At 32.7% G+C, this 21,042-nt stretch overlaps 1 protein-coding gene across 4 annotated transcripts in view; it reads left to right on the top strand.

The window, feature by feature from the left end:
- LOC132726211 (organic cation transporter protein-like) overlaps positions 1 to 20,354 on the top strand; it is a 43,052-nt gene extending 22,698 nt beyond the window's left edge. For 3 of the 4 annotated variants that reach the window (XM_060711491.1, XM_060711490.1, XM_060711489.1), the window contains exons 2-10: positions 7,763 to 8,012; positions 8,531 to 8,634; positions 11,048 to 11,202; positions 11,710 to 11,878; positions 12,405 to 12,617; positions 16,287 to 16,513; positions 18,422 to 18,603; positions 19,297 to 19,448; positions 19,871 to 20,354. In XM_060711491.1, coding sequence (XP_060567474.1) covers positions 7,763 to 8,012; positions 8,531 to 8,634; positions 11,048 to 11,202; positions 11,710 to 11,878; positions 12,405 to 12,617; positions 16,287 to 16,513; positions 18,422 to 18,603; positions 19,297 to 19,448; positions 19,871 to 19,979 — 1,561 coding nt within the window. In that variant the 3' untranslated portion in view covers positions 19,980 to 20,354. Of the gene's footprint in view, positions 1 to 4,698; positions 5,079 to 7,762; positions 8,013 to 8,530; positions 8,635 to 11,047; positions 11,203 to 11,709; positions 11,879 to 12,404; positions 12,618 to 16,286; positions 16,514 to 18,421; positions 18,604 to 19,296; positions 19,449 to 19,870 lie in introns of those variants that run through there. The other variant, XM_060711488.1, reaches the window with a different exon arrangement.
- The last annotated feature ends 688 nt before the right edge of the window (positions 20,355 to 21,042 follow it).

Below are 21,042 nucleotides of genomic sequence, written 5' to 3'. Positions count from 1 at the left end.
ATTATTTAAAATTTAGGCGATGCCCGTTACTGTTTACATTACAATAGAGGTTTCGGATGTATCGACCTTTATAACCCTTTCTAGCATGGTAATAACATTTGTTCATAATTATATTGGAGAAAAAGTGTTTAGTTTACAATAGTACCTTATATTCAGTGTTGGTTTGAAAATTTGTAAGATAATGTACCGAACTCTGGTTCAACGATATTTCAGAATCAACTGCATAATTTCCAATGAGTTAGGTTTCCCTCAAATCACCCCTCTTGCTTTTATCTTTCAAACTATGTTCAACTTTTATAGACGTTCTTCATCATCCATATTAGATCATTGTTAGCATATCCTTATACTCTCTTCAAATATTCAATATCTTTGTCGTAGTTTGGGTTCAATGATTGGACAGAATATTCTTTTACAGGTTTAACTTATGCCTTAACAACTACCAATATCAATGTGTTTGAAAATACCAATCTGTAAAAAGGTTTATAATCGAATTTCTCACATTGCTCTCTTCATTAGGTTTGACAGCATCTGTTATTGTCACTTCGGGATTGGTTTCACTTATACGTATAGATATTTCAATGCTGTTCACATTGTAAATATTTCTGGATTATTAAAGCCAACAATAAAATATTTGACGTATTCAGGTTTCAAAAAAAAAAATCTACAGCAAAAGTATTTTACCCAAAGATGAACATAGTACATGTATATCTTAAATCAATCAAGTTTTTGACAATCTTATACGTGAATCCAAATTACTTTGTATTGTTTCACAGTTATCACTTCCGTACCTTAACTTTGAATCATCTGCATAATCATGTACAGATATTTGAAGGCTTAGAACTGATCCCTAGATAGGGCAGCCCGCTATAAACTTGAAAAGGTCTCGTTTGATGTGTAAACCTATCTAGTAAATTTCCAGAGATACCATAACTAATAATTTTAATCTGTCTACAAACCAAACTATGAACTGTGACACCAGAAAGGCATCAAGGCTGAAAGTATATGCGGATGCGCAGGCTGGTCTGGATCCATGTTGGTCGCAAACCCATTATGTTGGTTTTGTCGTGACGCGGCTCATATGTTAAAGCTCCTCGCCAATCTCCAGAAATTCACTATTTTTATAGGATTTCTACATGTCGAACATTTAGAGCTGAGAAAAAATAATCGACTTAAGGTTATACACTGGGATAAAGTATTATAATGTACATGTGAATATTAATAAATGATTTGATGTGTATGTCTATATTTTTGTTATCTAAAAGTTATTCAAGTACTCAATTTTCAAATCACATGACCTCAGGCAAGACGTACAGCACATTTGTGAAACTCTTTAAAAAGATATTAATGTTTACTGAGAAATAACTTGGAAATGAAAACATTTGAAAAAAATAATTTACTTTCCTTCTACTAGTATTCAATTATTAATGTTTTCTAGCGTTCTCAGTATCAAAATTTATGTAACATATCTAAAACGCTATAACAAAGAGCTTTTTTCTTTTTTTATATAGCATTTTAAAGTGATATATTTGTTTTTGTAATATATTTTTCTCTTGTTACATTTAACAATACAAGCAACGCATTGTCATCGTGATTAAATTACGTATTTAATGGTAACATATAATGAAAAGAAAACAACGGGACCCTGTCGGTCACCTTGCAATCAGTCAGACAGCCTCATAACGGCTAAACATGTTGCAATGACATTGATAAATTAAGGGTCCGTTGGACTAAACAATGGCTGACTGACAGTCGCCCGAACCTCAAGAAATTCATTTTTAGGCTTTAATTACGTTAACAATTTTGTATAGAAAACACAATATCATTTTGTTTGCATTTGCTACATTTATGACAAATTATTCCATATACTACTTTCTTCACACGATAAGCATCTAACATGCTGTTAAGCCACTACTAAAACATTGTAAACACAGGTTTGTCTTTTCATCAGAACAAAAATCGTATGAATTTCTGATACTTCATGTGCACTGACACTAGGGTATTGTTGATCAAGACATATATTTGGTTGTAAATTGTGACACATTAACCCAGCGATTGCTGTTATGCAATATTTACTCTTCTTTTTATGGAACGCCATGACTGTCTTATCCTATCAATATTTTGCTTTCTTGTGAAATGATGATATTATTTTGTCATTTAAGCATATTAACATGTGCAATTTACATCATATCTTGTCTAAAGACAATGCTGACTTGTTCAAAAAGCATGTTAACTTGTCAAATAATCATCTTGACATCTGCAGACAGCATGTTAACTTGTCAAAGTATCATGATGACTTGTGCAAACGACATGTTAACTTGTCAAAATATCATAATGACTTGTGCAAACGACATGTTAACTTGTCAAGATTACATGATAACATGTGCAAAAAGCATGTTTACTTGTCGAATTATCGTGATGACATGCTCATAATACCTTAACAATTTAACATGTGTTTTGCACAAATCATCACGATTATTTGACAAATTAACATGTTGTCTGCACAAGTCATCATGATAATTTGACAAGTTAACATGGCATTTGCACAAGTCATCATCATACATTGACAAGTTAGAATGGAGTTGGCACAAGTCATCACGATACCTTGACAAGTTAACATGTCGCTTTCACAAGTCACCATGATACTTGGACAAGTTAGCATGTTGTGTGCACATGTTATCACGATGATTTGACAAGTTATCATACTGTTTGCACATGTCATCATGAAATTTTTACAAGTTAGCATGGCATTTGCACAAGTTATCATAATACTTTGACAAGTTAACAGTACGTTTTGACATGTCAGAATGATACAAGATAACATGTCATTTGCACAAGTCATCACTATTCTATTCTTTGACAAGTTCACATGTTGTCTTCACAAGTCATCATGGTAATTTGACATGTTTTTATGCTGTTTGCACAAGTCATCACGATACTTTGACAAGTTAGAATGTCGTTTGCACATGTCATCATAATAATTTGACAAGTTAACATGCTGTTTGTACAAGTCAGCATGTTCCTTTGACCAGACATGATGTAAAGTGCACATGTTAACATGATCAAACGACAAAATAATATCATCGTTTCACAAGATAACAAAAACATTATTACATAAGACAGTCACGGCGTTCCATATCTTTTAAACTGCTTAATATGCTTATGTTTTCTTCTTTTCGTAACGTTAATTCATACTGACCGCAGAGCCGCACAATATGGGCGCGAATATCTGCGCCATGTCAGTCTCATTCTGCAGCTGTCATTCAACAGTCACTCTTTTAAACAACACGGTCATTTATAACGCTACATCTAGTTTTTCACGACAAGTCACCCTTTCATTATAGCTAGGTTGGTACATGATGTTGAATTGACTTTGACATGCAATGTGCTTCTACTGCAACAAACAAGCCTCGGAAAAGATACTGTTAAGTTCTTTCTTATTAAGTCTCTAGTGTCTTTTAATTCATAACATAAAGGCTATTCGATTACAAAAAAACGCAAACTTTAAAATACAATGATATTAAAGCCATTGTTAATTACTGAGCGACCGATTTCGATTACAAAAAAAATGGTCAACTTTGACCTAAACTGATAGTTAAAGTTACAAATGTATTTTGATTTACTGAGTGACCGAGCTATGCTTGAAATTGAACGCCTAATTCAGACTAAGTCCTTGTAGATGCACGTGAAATATGATAATTTTCGTACCACAAGATGAAAATAGATCTTGTATTTACAGAAAAATCTAGATTTTTTTGTTATAAACATTTTTTTGAAATTGCAATTTGAAATAAAAATGTTTATTGGCTATATTCAAACGAAAGATATCCAGCAAGACACTAATGAAAATATAGAAAAATATTTTCATTGCAATGAAAAATGTCGGCCAAACATTCACACATCATCGTATGAAATGAGGGCATTATTACTTCTGTTATACATGTTGCAACCATGCCTTATGCTCTGACTACATAACTTTATGACAGACTTTTCCAGATTTTAGTGGTTCCATATGCATTTTTTTTTCTTTTTCGTAGTGTCGATGCAAGTGCAACATAAATGTAACACATGTTATTATTAACTTTTTAAACAAGGGGTTGCTTGTATATCTATTTAGCTATTCAATTAAGGTTTTTGTCATAGGAGATTAACATCTTTGCTAGCAAAAAGATACAATTAAATTAGCGTGAACGAGTTATGTCACCAAAAACAATTGTGTTTTACAAGTGAAAACTTTACATAAACGTCTCACAAAGATGACATTTAAACAAACCTAGACTAGCTGACTTTAGTTACTTTGCCTAAAATAGATGATTGTTTTAACGAACAGATAAAAATTGCTGGGTCTCTCTCTCTCTTTCTCTTTTAATAACTGTTAGCTGGAAGAGATAATTAAAATGTTGATTATACACATCGGATGTTTCGAATGAATTATTTAATACCAATTTGTTTTCCACAACCACCACCTACCAACTCATCCGACCGACATAGTTTCCCTGTTATAGAATTTAAGTATCTTATTAAAGCATAAGCATTAAAATGTAGGTCGTTAGCAGATTCAAAAGCAGTTATTGACTGCTACTTTATCACCCCCAAAATCTTTACATTTAATTGATGTAATTGCACCCAAAAGAATATTCTTCATTTATGTCATCAAACGCATAACCCGTAACGTCGTTTTTCAATCGGATTTAGTTTCGTATGGAGACAGTCAATGAATGGTTGACATTGAACGTTTGCATCTGAAATACCGAAACTTAAAATTTTACTATCTGCGGATTCATATGGAAATTTACTAAAGTAAAAACGGTTAACCAGCGTCTTGTTGCATCTATTGTGCAGAAACATTGTCAAAATAACATAAGAAATATCTAACGATAAATTTGTGATAAAATTCATTTTAATAATAAGAAAATAAGGTTTGTGCTCAAATTCAAAATGAGATTTGATGAAATAACATCTTTACTTGGGCAGTTTGGAAAATATCAGAAAATTTTATATCTTCTGGTTAGTATAAATGGAATATACACAGGAATGCAGATGTTGTCGTCAGTGTTCACCTTAGCCATTCCAGATCATAGGTATAATTTTTTCATCAATAAGTAATAGAAAAATTTTGTATTGACATGTAAGATGATCTTGTTTACTAAATAAAAAATCAAGTTTACCTCATTTTAAACAGTGCATAATAGTAAAAGCATTGTACATGTGTATATACAGACGTGGGTTATTTACTGTTTGAACCAATGAAAATGTATTTTGTTATTATTTTGATGGTAAATACTTTACAATAATTTGTATATGGTATAACTTGTACATAATGACGGATTGATTGTTGCAAATTTTCCAATATACAATAACAAATGTGTGTCAACAGTTTTAAGTACAATTTAAAAATGTATGATCATTTGTAAAATAAATAAATAATGCGTTCTCTTTTAGACATTGACTGTGTAATATGATATATTTATACATCTTAACATTTTATTTTCGCTTAATTAAACATTGTTCAGACTTTTAAAATGAGAAGACATTGAAACTGAGTGTTATTAAAAAAATTGTAAATTAATTGCAAAATGAATCTCTATTCTTTGAAATTTTCTCTAAATGTGATGATGCATGATTTTGTTAAAATTGACAAAAAATGGACAAGCCCATTCAATATATTTAGCGTACCGAATAAGGGTTAATACGAGTAAAATAGATAATAAATATAGAATCTATTTAGAACAAAATTATTACCCGCGCAGTAATGTTTAAGCTCCAACGCATTAAGAAGTACGTACATTAAAATGAGCCGCGTCACGACAAAACCAACATGGGTTTGCGACCGGCATGGATCCAGACCAGCCTGCGCATCCGCGCAGTCTGATCAGGATCCATGCTGTTCGCTTTCAGTTTCTCCACTTGTAATAGAGTTGATAAGCGAACAGCATGGATCCTGATCAGACTGCGAGGATGCGCAGGCTGGTCTGGATCCATGCTGGCCGCAAACCCATTATGTTGGTTTTGTCGCGGCTCATTTGTACTTCACGGTAGTTTACGCTATACGATTGAAAAAACGAGGTCACAAAGGTCATAAAGCTATAGTTGGGTTGCTCGATACAAATCACACTAAAATTACTTAAAGTGAAAAAATGATGTTGATAGTGTCTGGTATACATGGATGAAGTACAATTAAATATTTTGTTAGGGAAAGGTCTGTTCTCTTTTCTTACACAATTCATATGAGATACACATGTAGCAAAACCTCTCTAGATATGATATAGAAAACATCATATTTATTGATATCCGTCTTCCACTGTTTTAAATGACTTATGTGGAAATGTTGGCAACTACTGTTGGAAATATTTAGTATTGAACAAAAGTACCGGAACATTGGTTAGATTTTTGGTTATTTCTGTTGACCTTGGGCGCTAAAGTTTACTAAAACTTGCAAACACAACAACAGAAGAAAATAAACAAAAACATGAAGCCATATATGATCTGTATAAAGTTTTGATTTCTCATTATGCCATACAAATATCATTATATTCACTTTTCAAGGTATCTTTTAACTTTAACTTTTTATACATGTATTTTCAAGCCGTCTGCATTCAATCTCGCATGTTATTGACCGTAACCCCCATTTAATGCTTCTTTTTTAACATCCCGCCAGTATCTCAGTATAAATTAATTCAACTTAAATTAACGCTGTTCTGATACTATTATTACAGACAAAAGTTGAAACTTTAACCGACGTTTGACAGTCAAAATGTTTTAAGAACATTATCGAAGTTATCACGCGGTGTGTAGCCTATACAAATGCATTTTAGGGCTTATAATGCACAGTTGATTTGCGCGCCCCCTGCTGATGTATTTCTATCATTATTTTGCAGACATCCTGCACAGCGTATTTAATAAGAAGTTACCCGACCACAAAACTTTTGAAGCAACTCTCTGCATGATTAATGATTAGATTTTCAGCTATAAAGATTTGTTTAGTAAAATGTAAAATGTCTCATAAAACACCAATCTTCAATGACACATTTGTACATTATATATCTTAACGTTCTATTTATCATATCCAAAACTTTAATTAAAATGAGAAAAGAATAAAAAAATGGAAAATATTTTCTTTGATTTTAATAATTTCAAACGCAAATATATCTAGAAATATGTCTGAACGACTAGGTCGACAGTCGATACATAGAAAGGCAAGTGATAATGCAACAATATAATATAAATATCATATTCGACTGACGGTGATAGAACATCAGTAATGTAAGTGAGTCGAAGTGACATTACGGAGTGTTACCCTCTGACGTCACATAAGCCTATCTAGTTAATAAATCACATAAGATAGAAAAGTACCGATTGCAAATACGCAAATTTGACACGATATTTGAAAATGAAGTGACATTATGATAATGTAACGATGTCATATTGCATTGTCCAGTATTTTAAGCACTAAAAATAACGTCACTTCTTGTTGCCAATGTTATCATTTCTCTTTTGCTAGTACCTTTATGGTCTTACCATGTAGTGATGTATCGCCATCGGTATCAACAGAAGTTTTGAGATTGCAAGGACTGATAATGGCATTGTAAAATGGCATTGCAATCGGAACATCTTCGGCTGTTATTCATAATAACAAAGACTGACGGAAATGGCCCAAAAGTTGGGATTGATGGCATTAAGTCATCACGATAATTCGTGATAATTATACTCCACAAGAACTCCACATTAACATTTACATCATCTCATATTAGTATTTGAATTTCAGGTGTGATCTCCAGTCGATCGATAATGACACGTACAAAGTTCAAGGTCACTGGCACGAGATTCTTATCAACCAGTCAATTCCATTGGTCAAGGGTGATGATGACGTATATGCGTACGATGACTGTGAAATGTTTGCGACCAATCAAAACACTACTTACAACAGTTTAAACGTTCCTGTAAATACAAGCAAGCAAGACTGCGACAAATGGGTGTATGACAAGTCAACTTTTGAAAGTACTTTTATTACAAAGGTACAACATTTCCATCGTTTGAAAGCTATATCTAATGAATTTTTAAAAAAAAAAACACACCAAAAATTGTAAAATTATGTTGTTTCCTTTATCTTATGGTTGATTCTTAAAAGAGTTGTAACATAGAATGTTTCTGTTAGATATTGTGAGAATTAAGACATATTAAGAGAATAAGATGTTCGGAACAAACTATTATGCTGGTGGTTTAAGTACGATTTTTACCGTTTTAAGCGTGTACCATTCGTGCTAAAGGAAATTTATACAAACATATTTCTTTCATACAGGCCTTTTTTGTAAGCTGTATGCAACGAAGATATAGCTTTATACACTTTAAAGAATCTAGAGTAAAGATTTTTCCATACCGACACAAATATGATAGAACTTTTCTGAGTATATAGTATTGCAAGAACTCTAAATTAATATATTCATTTACTAAAATATTCTCTAAATAAGTAGAGAATGAAAATATTTTATCAAAATTGTTAAATATGACAGAATCACTGTTTGTTCATTTTCAGGCAAATCTTATATGCGGCCAGGAGATTGCCCGTGCAAATGCCAATATGATTTTAATGGGAGGTGTTTTAATTGGTGCAATAGCTATGGGCATCTTTTCAGATGTGTAAGTACAGCATACGAAACTTTCTTCACACATTTCGATCATTGACCAAAAAAAACTTGTTTTTATAATATCTCTTAATTGCAAGTGAGGACATCGACCAGTATTTGAACATAACTTTAATTTTCCTTTGTTTGCTTTGTAAACATAAAATGATAAGTATGTAAATAGTTTTGTTGAAGGAAAGTTTGGAATATAAGAATGAAACGTTTTAAAGCTTAACCGATGTGGAAAGAATGGACTACTTTGCAATGTTTGTTACCACTGTAAAACATAAAATGTCGGTATCCTCTAGTACAAAGTTCACATTATATTTGCCAAAGGGTTTGCATACCAACTGATGCATTAAACTTTTAATTCCGTACATTAATACAAATTAATCCAAATATTGACTAAGAAAATGTTTTGTGAAAATATTAGATATAACGTTTGGTCATTTAACTGTTTGAGACAAAGGGCATGTCTTTCAAAACGAAGCGCCTGAGATTTGATATAATTAGTTTGACCGCGCCTTCCTAAGAAAAAATTTTCACGAAAAATATATGGTTTACAGACATCTAGCTTATAAACATTCGCATTTAATTAAGATAATCAAATAAGTAATCAAATAAATGTGTTATTTCTATGCATCGGCCAGATTTCTAGATTTATTGTATTTGAATTTTTATATCACTCAAAAGACTAAGTCCGTTCCACTGCGGGTAATTTACTACCCACAAGAAGGCAATTATGTAACGTGCCTCTGATGTAACACATCTGGATCACAAGAATTACGCCTTATGTTCAAAAGGCAAACAAAAATATCAAGTTCAACAGATTCAGATTGTGATTTGGTTTCCATTACTCTATTATATATGATAACATCAATCAGAACACTAAGGTACATATTGAAAATGTTAAATACAGCTATTTTTGTTTCAAAGGCAAATTTTAATCTTTAACGTGTTGAATTTCTTTAGTAACTTTGTCAAGCTTCTATATTTGGAACTGCCTATTATCAATTAATTGAAAATTTAAAGTCGGTCAGCCAATAGCATCGAGTTTTGTCAGAAGTCACGGCGTATGTTAGTCTGGTTCCCTGCCGGATACGTAGTGTAAGGGGACGGAATTCCAGACTAGGTGCATGCTGACTTGTCTCAGTACTGGTCCTTTTCTGTTCAAGCACGGTTAATATTATGAACATACAAAAATGATTTGAACGTATTAATGTATCTTAGCATCAGCATGGTCAGTCCTAAAAGAAGCGATTGTATAAAAGAGAAGTTTTAGAGGCGATTTTGACGAAATATTAATTAGTTAGCGCATATATTTATTATATTGCAGATGTAAACATGAGGCATTGTTAGCGAATATTCTAAAATGTAGGTCTAGACGAAATAAGGGATTGTTAGCGAATATTAAAATATGTAGGTCTAGACGAAATAAGGCATTGTTAGCGAATATTCTATAATGTAGGTCTAGACGAAATAAGGCATTGTTAGCGAATATTCTAAAATGTAGGTCTAGACGTAATAAGGCATTGATAGTGTATATTCGATAATGTAGGTCAAAACGAAATTAGGCATTGTTAGTGTATATTCTATAGTGTAGGTCTAGACGATTTAATGCATTGTTTGCGAATATTCTAAAATGTAGGTGTAGACGAAATAAGGCATTGTAAGTGAATATTCTATAATGTAGGTCTAGACGAAATAAGGCATTGTTAGTGTATATTCTATAATGTAGGTCAAGACGAAATAAGGCATTGTTAGTGTATATTCTGTAGTGTAGGTCTAGACGAGTTAAGGCATTGTTTGCGAATATTCTAAAATGTAAGTCTAGACCGAATAAGGCATTGTTAGCGAATATTCTAATTAATGTAGGTGTAGACGAAATAAGTGATTGTACAACGTAAGTTTAAGTGAATATTCCATAATAGAGGTCTTGACGAAATAAGGCATTGTTAGTGTATATTCTATAATGTAGGTCTAGACGAAATAAGGCATTATTCATAAATATTCTATATATTGTAGGTCTAGACGAAATAAGGCATTGTTAGTGTATATTCTATATTGCAAATGTAGACAAAATAAGGCATTGTTGGTGCCTAGTTTATATATTACAAATCAATTTTTAATACACAAAAGGCATTGTTAGCGCATATTTTGTATTACAAATTAAGACACAAAAAGGCAACGTGAGTTCACTTTTTGTATTACAGATTTAGACAAAATAAGGCATTGTTAGTGCATATTTTTGTTATAGATTTGTTTAGACGAAATAATGTATTGTTAGCGCATGTTTTGTTTTAGAAATTAAAACACAAAAAGGGATTGTCAGTGGAAATATTGTATTACGAGGCATTGTAAGTGTATATTTTGTATTACAGATTTTTCAGAAGAAATAAGGTATTTTCAGTGTATATTTTATATTGCAGGTTTGGACGAAAAAAGGCATTGATAGTATCTGTGTTTCTTCACGTAGGTGGCGCATTCGGTTCAGCATTTGCTCCTAACTACGCATTGTTTGTGACCTTTCGGTTCATTGTTGGCTTTTCTAATATGGGCATGTTTATGTCAGCGTTTGTCATAGGTTCGTTAATAGCGTGTATTTTCTTGTTTTAACTGAATATTGAATATATCGCACTGACAAGTGGGATTTCTTTCAAGAGCAGGACATTTACTCAAAACGAACGCATGTTCTTTATATCTAAGATTTTTGCAAACAAATGACACAAAATATAAATATTGCGTCAGACCGACTTCTATAAATTCATTAACAAATTCTCTTTAAACAATATGCGATGTTTACCCTAAGCCTGCTGAATTTGTATAATTGGTTTGCCATGGTTTAATTTTGAATAATTCTTTTGGAATTTTAAGGCATTTCAACCGCTAAATATAAAAGAGCTACTTACAGTACGAGTATACTCGTAGAATGCGGTCAGACTGCTCGGATGGCCTGGCTGTATACTGGTAACAAAGACTAACCACTTTCGGTTGCAGCAGGTCTCGGACCTGCAATTGTCAACCGTGAGTAGGTTAAGGGTTAATCAAATCTAAGCAAAACTTAAATTTTGGGTCATATTTTATGTTTTAGGGATGGAGCTAGTAGGTCCGTCTTATCGGGTGGCAGCGGGGATCATCATCGAATTTTTCTGGTGTATTGGGTTGTTTCTTCTGTGTTTTATCGCCTATTTTGTACGGACTTGGAATATGTTACAACTTGCGTTAGCAATTCCTACATTCCTGCTCTTTGCATATTTTTGGTAAGACCTTTAAATAAAAGTTATAAAGCAGTTCTCAAAATTGAATTCTAGATTATTAATTCAAAACTAAAACATTTAAGGCCATGAAAAAACTAATCATAAAACAACCTATGATGTACTATTCTTTGAATATATATTTTCTAAAAATCCACCGACCATGTAGCTTTATGAATACACATATTTGTAGTTACGCCGCTCCTTCCTTTTTGTTATTAGGATCAAAGTATCTTTATATTTGAACTTAACCATTTAAAATGCAATAGTTCCAAGTAAAGTTGATCTGATAGAAAGGAGTTTTCTAAGTTTGAATTCATATGAGTCGAAACATCATTTTGTGACTGAAGTACCATTTAATTAATACTTGAATGAAAAAATGCATAACGAAGCGTTACTTGCAAAATATGACCTACTATAATTTTGTAAAAAAATACACTAAATGGTATAGTATTATATTATCTTTATCTAACCTGATGTTGAACACAGTACTACTTATAAAATATGATTATTTTTCATTGCTGTATTGTAGGATAATTCCCGAGTCCCCACGTTGGCTAATATCAAAAGGCCGTTACGAAGAGGCGAACAAAATAATTCAAAAGTGTGCCAAAGTGAACGGTGTGACAATACCAGAAAATGTCGTCGGCAAAGACTCAGATGACAACGGCGAGAAACAAAGTGTACTGAAAATGTTGACAGTACCAAAGCTACTGATCAGAACCCTCATAATATATTTTAATTGGTAAGTTTTTATGTATCATAATCAAAATATGTCTATACATCTGCCGATTTGCCTGATGATTTTTAGGAGGGAACTTTGTAACAGCTACGGCGAAATATAAAAGATACGAAAACTCATCCATTTCACGAATATAAAATCACCTCTTTTTACGATTGCAATCTCTTACATATATTTGTTAAAAGGATATGTGAGCCGGATATTGTCACACCGCCAATAGAGTAGTTATTAATTTTTCGTCTGATAAAACTGCATTTTGTCATTTATTTGCACTTCCGCGAACACTAATTAAAATCAGCTTCTAAATAACCTATGCTTAGGGTCTGACGATCAGCAATAGGTTGCCACCTTGAACAGCCAATCACCGACGAGCTTTCATAATTTTGAGGCGATGCAGTTTCTATTTTTAACCGCTGGAAAATCAATATTGTGAAGGTAATTAACAGACATGGCGTTGTGCATATAACCGGCTAGTCCTATAAATATGACGTCGCTTTGAGATATTTTTGCTTCTGGGCAAAGCAACGTCATATCGAAATCACAGACACTTGGGGTTAGGAGCTCAAAACGCCTTTAAAATCCAAATAAAATGCATATTTGTCAATCCCAGCACATGTACTGATCATATATATCAAAAAAACTTAATATAAGCCGTTTTGAAAAAATTTCATATTTCAACATCTATAATAATACACAAGATAAAAATGTTCGCCGGAAAAAATCCGCACCCCTACCGTCATAATCACCATGTATTTTATTCCATTTCCAATATTTTCACATAATCCTTTGGTCCATCGACACAGAAGATAGAATTCTTCACGATGATGGTCAATTTTTAACTTCAACGGTAATATAAACAACGCAACAGCCGAAATAAACATCAAGATTATCGCCGTTTTCCTTCATTGACAAAGTCTTTCGATAAATTCAATGGACCAGTCGGCTATGAACGAAGCTATCCGATTATGTGGCCCCAGCTTTGCCGTGTGCAAAATGCGCAGCGCTTTTAAGTTTGGGAACCACATAATCGGATGGCTTCGGTCATAGCCGACTGGCACGTTTGAATTTATCGAAAGACTTTGTCAATGAAGGAAAGCGGCGATAATCTTGATGTTTATTTCGGCTGTTGCGTTGTTTATATTACCGTTGAAGTTAAAAATTGACCATCATCGTGAAGAATTATATCTTCTGTGTCGATGGACCAAAGGATTATGTGAAAATATTGGAAATGGAATAAAATACATGGTGATTATGACGGTAGGGGTGCGGATTTTTTCCGGCGAACATTTTTATCTTGTGTATTTAATATTATAGATGTTGAAATATGAATTTTTTTTCAAAACGGCTTATATTAAGTTTTTTTGATATATATGATCAGTACATGTGCTGGGATTGACAAATATGCATTTTATTTGGATTTTAAAGGCGTTTTGAGCTCCAAACCCCAAGTGTCTGTGATCGAAATTGCTCAAAAACCCATAGCATGTTCCGCCATAAAATCGGGCGGAACGAAAAACAATGAAGACAGCGTGTATTTACATAATTTTTGACCTATTTATGAACAAAACTAAAAATAAATACCTTTTGTCAAAATAATTAAACTGTCACATCCGAAAAATTATGATTAAATCCTGTCATGTATTTCAATTCCTTTTACAGCCGATAAACAAATGGCGGCCGTAAAGTGTGCGAAATCTGATTGGCTAATTCAAATGCAAGCGTTTAACTGAGTTAGAACAATCTAACGAAATATTTTTTTAACGAAATAATTGCCCATGCACCGTCAGTGTGTTCGAATATATTTTTCCGTTCAAAAATTTGGAATCAATCTGTAAAGCACCTTGCTTAACCAGTATGGCTGATAGACAAAAATAGATTGATGTTTATATTTTATTTTAAATTGATAAGTACATCGTTTGAAAGTTTTTGTGTATGATTGAGCATGAAATTAAAAGAAAATATGATAAGCTTTTGAATAAAACTTGAAAGGCAAGACAATAGACATTTTTTGAATTTTTTATGATGCTATGCGTTTTTGAGCAATAACTATTAGACGTCAGGCTTGACCGACAAAACTATAGCAAGCCTGTAACGTCTAATATATTGGACTAATAACCGGCAGGTAAACTGGCAAAACAGTCTTGACAATTAAAATTGAATCTATCATTTCCAGTTAATTTGTTTCACAGAAACATTGTCTTTTCTAACAAAAATCAAAATTTGTAATTTGTTTTCCTTCCACGAATGTACAGATCAAATTGTGAACTGTACAATATTTTTTATGTTTTTCTTTATTTATTCTTATATTTTGGTGAAAGTTAACTATTAAGTACAACGAGTATGTTGTATTTTTATTTCAACTTAACGTGCTACATTAGTTCAAATAAGTCGACCTATACATCAAAACACTCGTTGTCAATCATCAAATAAAATCAATTCATCCAAGGTAGATTTTAAGATTATATAGATATAGTGGGCGTCCGCTACAGATGTATTATATTCGGTGAAAGTTTTCAGTATGTTAATTTTAAATTAGCATTTTAATGTATTTTATATTACTGCCTGAATCATATCGCTAACATAATGATATGTTGAGTAAATATTTTGTCTAAATCTGAACAACGTTGGGGATTTATAAGCGGCAAATGTCGACCACCTTATGCATAAATTAATATAAAGAATAAATTACTTGTTATAAAACAATATTAAAAAGCTTTCTCCTGCTTGATAATGCAACAAAAAAAAAAATAACACCTCTATATTGTTCTACATTCGAATTGATTAGATTAAATTATATTTGTCCAATTATAAAGTAAAATTAATTAATTATTCAATCAATTTTTAATTAGTCGATCACATGAATATGTCTGTCAAAACAATCAATCGATCAATCAATCGGTAAAAGCATGAATGAATGAATGAATGAATGAATAAACGAATGAATGAATGAATGAATGAATGAATGAATGAATGAATAAATAAATGAATGAATGAATTAATGAGTACGTCAGCCGGTCCGTCGGTTGATCAGTCAAATTTAACACACGTCTTTGACTGTTTTGCCAGTTTACCTGCCGGTTATTAGTCCAATATATTAGACGTAACAGGCTTGTTATAGTTTTTGTCGGTCAAGCCTGACGTCTAATAGTTATTGCTCAAAAACGCATAGCATCATAAAAATGATCAGTTATTATACATGTATATGTACTTACACTGTCAATCAGATATATAAAAGCAGCGTGCTTCCAGGTTCATGCCAATTTTTATTAAATATTTGAAAAAGTATTTAAAAGTAAAGAAGTGAACAAAGGAAGTAACTTACACATTGTAAACGGCACGTACAATCCGCGTAAATCACCAAAAAGATGTCAAAATATGCAAAAATCGCCACACAATAGAAATATGACGATAAATACCGAAAAATAAATAATTAGTTGCACATAACATGTAAATTATTACTTGAAACTTGAATCTTTTTACTTCTTTTAACATTATTTTTCTCAAGTTCGATTTTATTAAAATAGTTTGATTCTAAAAAATGCCTCTAGCATGCAGCTTTAAGATTAAACAGTCTTCGGCGTTTTTCTAAGTGAGGGGTTACAAATACACAACTATTTTAAATGAAAACTACAGTTTTCATCACAAATGATCATATTTCTATTTTTAAAACAGGTGTGTAGTCAGTATGGTATATTATGGATTGGGTTTGAACGTTGGGAATTTAAATGGAGACATTTACGTAAACTTTGCCATAAACAGCAGTATGGAATTAGGTGCCTACTTACTTTGTCTACTTACGCTCAACAAAGTAGGCCGTAAAGTTCTTCACGCGGGAACAATGATTCTTGGCGGCGTTGCTTGTCTGTGCACTATCTTTACTGTGCTTTATGCTGATGAATGTGAGTATTTGGTTTTTATATGTACAACGTTTTCCTCCGACTGACCAACATTCTGCAATTTATAAAACTTACTATCTTTTGTCGATCAACGGCTTGGCCGCAACATGATTGGGGTCCAAGTGTCAGCAACACGCTGTTGTTCATTTAAAACTGAAGACAGACTGATATCCCAGTTTTTCATATTTTTGGCCGGATTATTGTCGAGGTAAATAGGGCACCGAACTATAGATGTCGGATCATCACCTTTTTAATAATTCTGTTTTGTTGTGCCCCCACTTTAGTGGCGGGCATTTAGATTTACCCTTGTCCGTCCGTCCGTCTGTCCGTCCGTCCATCTGTCCGTCCATCCTTCCGTCCGTCCGTTCTCTTTTGTGTCGCACGTAATTCAAAAAGTATTTGACCTAGAGTCATGAAACTTTACAGGAATGTTGATCAGCATGTGTAGTTGTGCACCTGGGTATTTTCGTCTGGATATTTTTAGTATTTTTAGAGTTATTGCCCTTGACTTAGTAAAATTTTGCAATTTTCAACTTGTGTCGCATGTAACTCAAAAAGTATTTGACCTAGAGTCATGAAACTTTACAGGAATGTTGATCAGCATGTGTAATTGTGCACCTGGATATTTTTGTCTGTATATTGTTAGTATTTTTAGAGTTATTGCCCTTGACTTAGTAAAATTTTTGCAATTTTAAACTTGTGTTGCATGTAACTCAAAAAGTATTTGACCTAGAGTCATTAAACTTTATATAAATGTTGATCAGCATGTGTAGTTGTGCACCTGGGTATTTTCGTCTGGATATTTTAAGTATTTTTAGAGTTATTGCCCTTGACTTAGTAAAATTTTGCAATTTTCAACTTGTGTCGTATGAAACTCAAAAAGTATTTGACATAGAGTCATGAAACTTTACAGGAATATTGATCAGCATGTGTAGTTGTGCACCTGGGTATTTTCGTCTGGATTTATATAGTATTTTTAGAGTTATTGCCCTTGACTTGTGTCAACTTGTGTCGCATGTAACTCAAAAAGGATTTGAAATAGAGCCATTAAACCTTACGGGAAGGTTGCTCAGCATATTTTGTTTTGCACCTGGTGTTTTGCTTGTGGATTTATCAGTATTTATAGAGTTATTTCCCTTGACTTAGTAAAAACCGTTTCATTATGTTGTTATTTGTTCCTTGAGTGCTTGAGTTAGAATCAACCAACTTTACAGGAATAATGATCAACATCACTAAATTACAGGAATAATGATTCACATCACTGTGAAGCTATGAACCTGGGACTTTGCATGTGGATTTTTTCAGTTTTGTTAGAGTTATTACTCTTGACTAACAGTAGTATAAATTTGCAATTTTCAACTTGTTTATGCAAAGCTCAAAAAGTATTTCACTTGTAGGCCTAAAAGTTTACAAGAATGTTGGTCAGCATGTGTAGTTATGCACCTTGGGGTTTGCTTGTGGATTTATTCAGTATTTGTAAAGTTCTTGCCCTTTACTTAGTAAAAGATTTTTAGTTTTCAAAAATAATTGACATAAGATTGACAGAACAGTGGCGCGGTGGGGGCACCCGTGTCCTATGGACACATTTCTAGTTTATGTGGTGTTGTTCTTGTTCTTGTTGTTAACTGCATGCTTATCCTTTGTTGAGGCGACAAAGAATGTCTACGCAAGGACTTGTCTGTTAAAAAGTAAAAAAACGTGAAATCTATTATTCAAACATCAAAAGAATTTGAGAGGCAATGATTCATACGGAAATCAGCTGTAGTATTTTGAAGTTGTGCTTGATTGAAAAGAATACCGCTTTTGGCATATTCGCTGAAAACTTAGTCAAGTTTTTGAAAATTATAGAAGTAAATAAAGAGATGCACAAGTATAATAACTAAAGTCTTGGAAATATATTTTTATCTTCAGCTTTATACTGGGTTACTGTGGTCTTATCAAATGTTGGAAAGTTTGGCGTGTCTGCTGCATTTGCTGTCATTTACGTATGGTCAGCAGAGCTATTCCCTACAAATATTCGAAACTCTGGCATGGGTTCCAGCTCAATGTTTGCTAGGGTTGGCAGCATGGTGTCTCCGTATATCGCTGACTTGGTAAGTTAACCCCTAATTTGATACTGAATTTGTGTAATGGATTAACCCTGCTTTGAATTTAGAACATTCCATTCAACGTTCAAGGGATTTCAATGTAAAATTACAAAGAAAGAGCTGGCAACAGTATATAGTCTGGTCGAATTGTACCAGTGTGCAGGCTGACTTTGCTCTATACTATATACAAAAGCTAATTACTGTTTCGATTGTTAGTTTTGTAGGAATAAGGCAACAAAGTGATGATGGCCTTTATTGACAGAGGCCTTCTTACGTGCTTAATTCATTATAGTTTTCAGTTAAATTGTTTCCGATATTTCTCTGCATGCATACTATGCATACAGTTATCACAAAAACTAACATTGCAACCGTACGCGTAATGTTAACTTTGCAGTCCTACGTAAAATGTTATAATATTCTTTCTGAGACTTTAAGACTAATCACTTGCATTTAAGTTATGATCATATTTTAAAAATTTGGTTTGCTTTTGAACCAATGTAGTATAATAACACTCCTGTTCGTCAAAATCAGTTACAGTGAAATTTCATGAATAACAAACAACCATCATGAATTATAGTAATGTCATGTCATTTATGAGATGAGAGTTACTTTGTTATAAATTTAGCTATATCTTATAGCGAGTCCCCTTGTCATCAACACTGAATGAGGTAAATATATTTTATTATCTTAATTTTACAGGGCACTTTCGTTGAAGGTTCTTTCGGCAAAGCATTGCCGTTGATAGTGTTTGGAGGTCTGTCAGTCCTAGCTGGCTTATTGTCATTATTCCTTCCAGAGACTAGTGGCAGAATTCTACCTGAAAACATTGAAGATGCTGTCAACTTTGGAAAGTTCGTTTAACTTTTTTTCCTAACCTAAAAAAGTTTTTAAGTAATGAGCGTTTTTTCCCACGCGCTCGATAGACAAGATTAAGCCATCCGTTTACGGACTATCTTCACTTAATAGGCAGCTTATTTGTATACATGGAGTAACACAGGGGTTTTCCTGAATTGTTCAATTTTTTTTAAATCTAAATACTGTAAGTGTTGCTATAAGCTCTTGGGATCAAAGTTTTTTGAGAATGTACCTTTTTAAGAATTTATATTTTTCCCTGTATAAAAATAGTTGTTCGCTAGAATTGTAACTTTCTGTCATGTAAAGTGGAATAGATAATAGCTATGTCATACCTGCAAGGCATTACTACGTCATTACTCACTAGACTAATATTTTCCCCGTAATATATGCGTATTCATCGTTTATCAATTTATTTCAGAGAAGATTCGGGAAAGAAAAACCCATCAAGTAAGAAGTACTACATGAATGAAGCGTACAACACAAGTATGGATATACCACCCCCTGGAGAATTCAAAACCATTAATTAAATTAACATCAAAGAGAGTTTTTATGTATGTAGCGTAGTTTTTGTATTCACAAGGCATTCGTTATTACAGTTTTACCGAAACTCAGAATTCGTTCGTCAAGAAATTTACGAACTGACAGCATTCACTTCCGGTTACACCGCAATGCAAAGTAGTTCTTTCGAACTATTTACAAAGGTTGTACATTGAAATAGAAGTTAGATGTAAAATCAACTGAGTTAACTATAATGGTGATATCACAAACATGTACGCAGGAACAAACACAAATTACACCAAGTTTTGTTTTAACATTATCAAAAAAACAACAACAACAAAAAAACAACAACAAACAAATTAATACACCACAAATGGATTAACAGAAATATGATAGAGTTGTCGATTTATCTGCAACAAGCATTTGAATCAATGGTGAAGCAGTTTGTTTTAAAACTGAAATTAATTGTTTTTACACTTAGCAAATATTATCATGTCTGCACTGTAAACAATATTATGTCTACACTGTAAACAATATGTGACGATTTTTCTCTTTTGCCTAGATTCTTAAATGATATTTAGTGGTTTTATACCTAAATTGCCGATAAGATATGTTATCTTGTGTTTAAAAGTAGAGTTTGATCTTTTATAAAAAAAGTAAAAAATACATAAAAATTCATTGATTAGATTTAACATCTTATTCGTAGCAATTATTTAATATAACGGGCATATTTTTATTATTTCTAAGATATCAGAACAATTCGTCCTTAAAAAATATTCGAATTCAATGCCATTCGTACCAATATTCGACCCATTTTCAATATCTCTTGGATGCTTGATTTCTTTAACTTCAGTAAACGATCTTTAAATACAAGTTTGCTTCTTTAAAAAGAAGCAAACTTAGGGCTTTTGGTAGCTGATAAATATATCGAAATTATTTGGAGATATAAAAGGCACCATAGATTTTCCAAAACGGGCATAAAATATGTTAATCAAACAATTTTAAGTCCCAGATTTACATTAATAATGTATAAACATGTATCATTTGATTGGAATAAACAATATATACTGCTGCATGCCTCCAACCACAATA

The sequence above is a fragment of the Ruditapes philippinarum genome, unplaced genomic scaffold, assembly GCF_026571515.1.
Source record: "Ruditapes philippinarum isolate M1 unplaced genomic scaffold, ASM2657151v2 ctg1127_1_1_1_1, whole genome shotgun sequence".
In the NCBI taxonomy this organism is placed as follows: Eukaryota; Metazoa; Mollusca; class Bivalvia; order Venerida; family Veneridae; genus Ruditapes; species Ruditapes philippinarum.
Note: the sequence above shows the minus strand (reverse complement) of the source record. Positions and strands in the feature narration are given on the sequence as shown.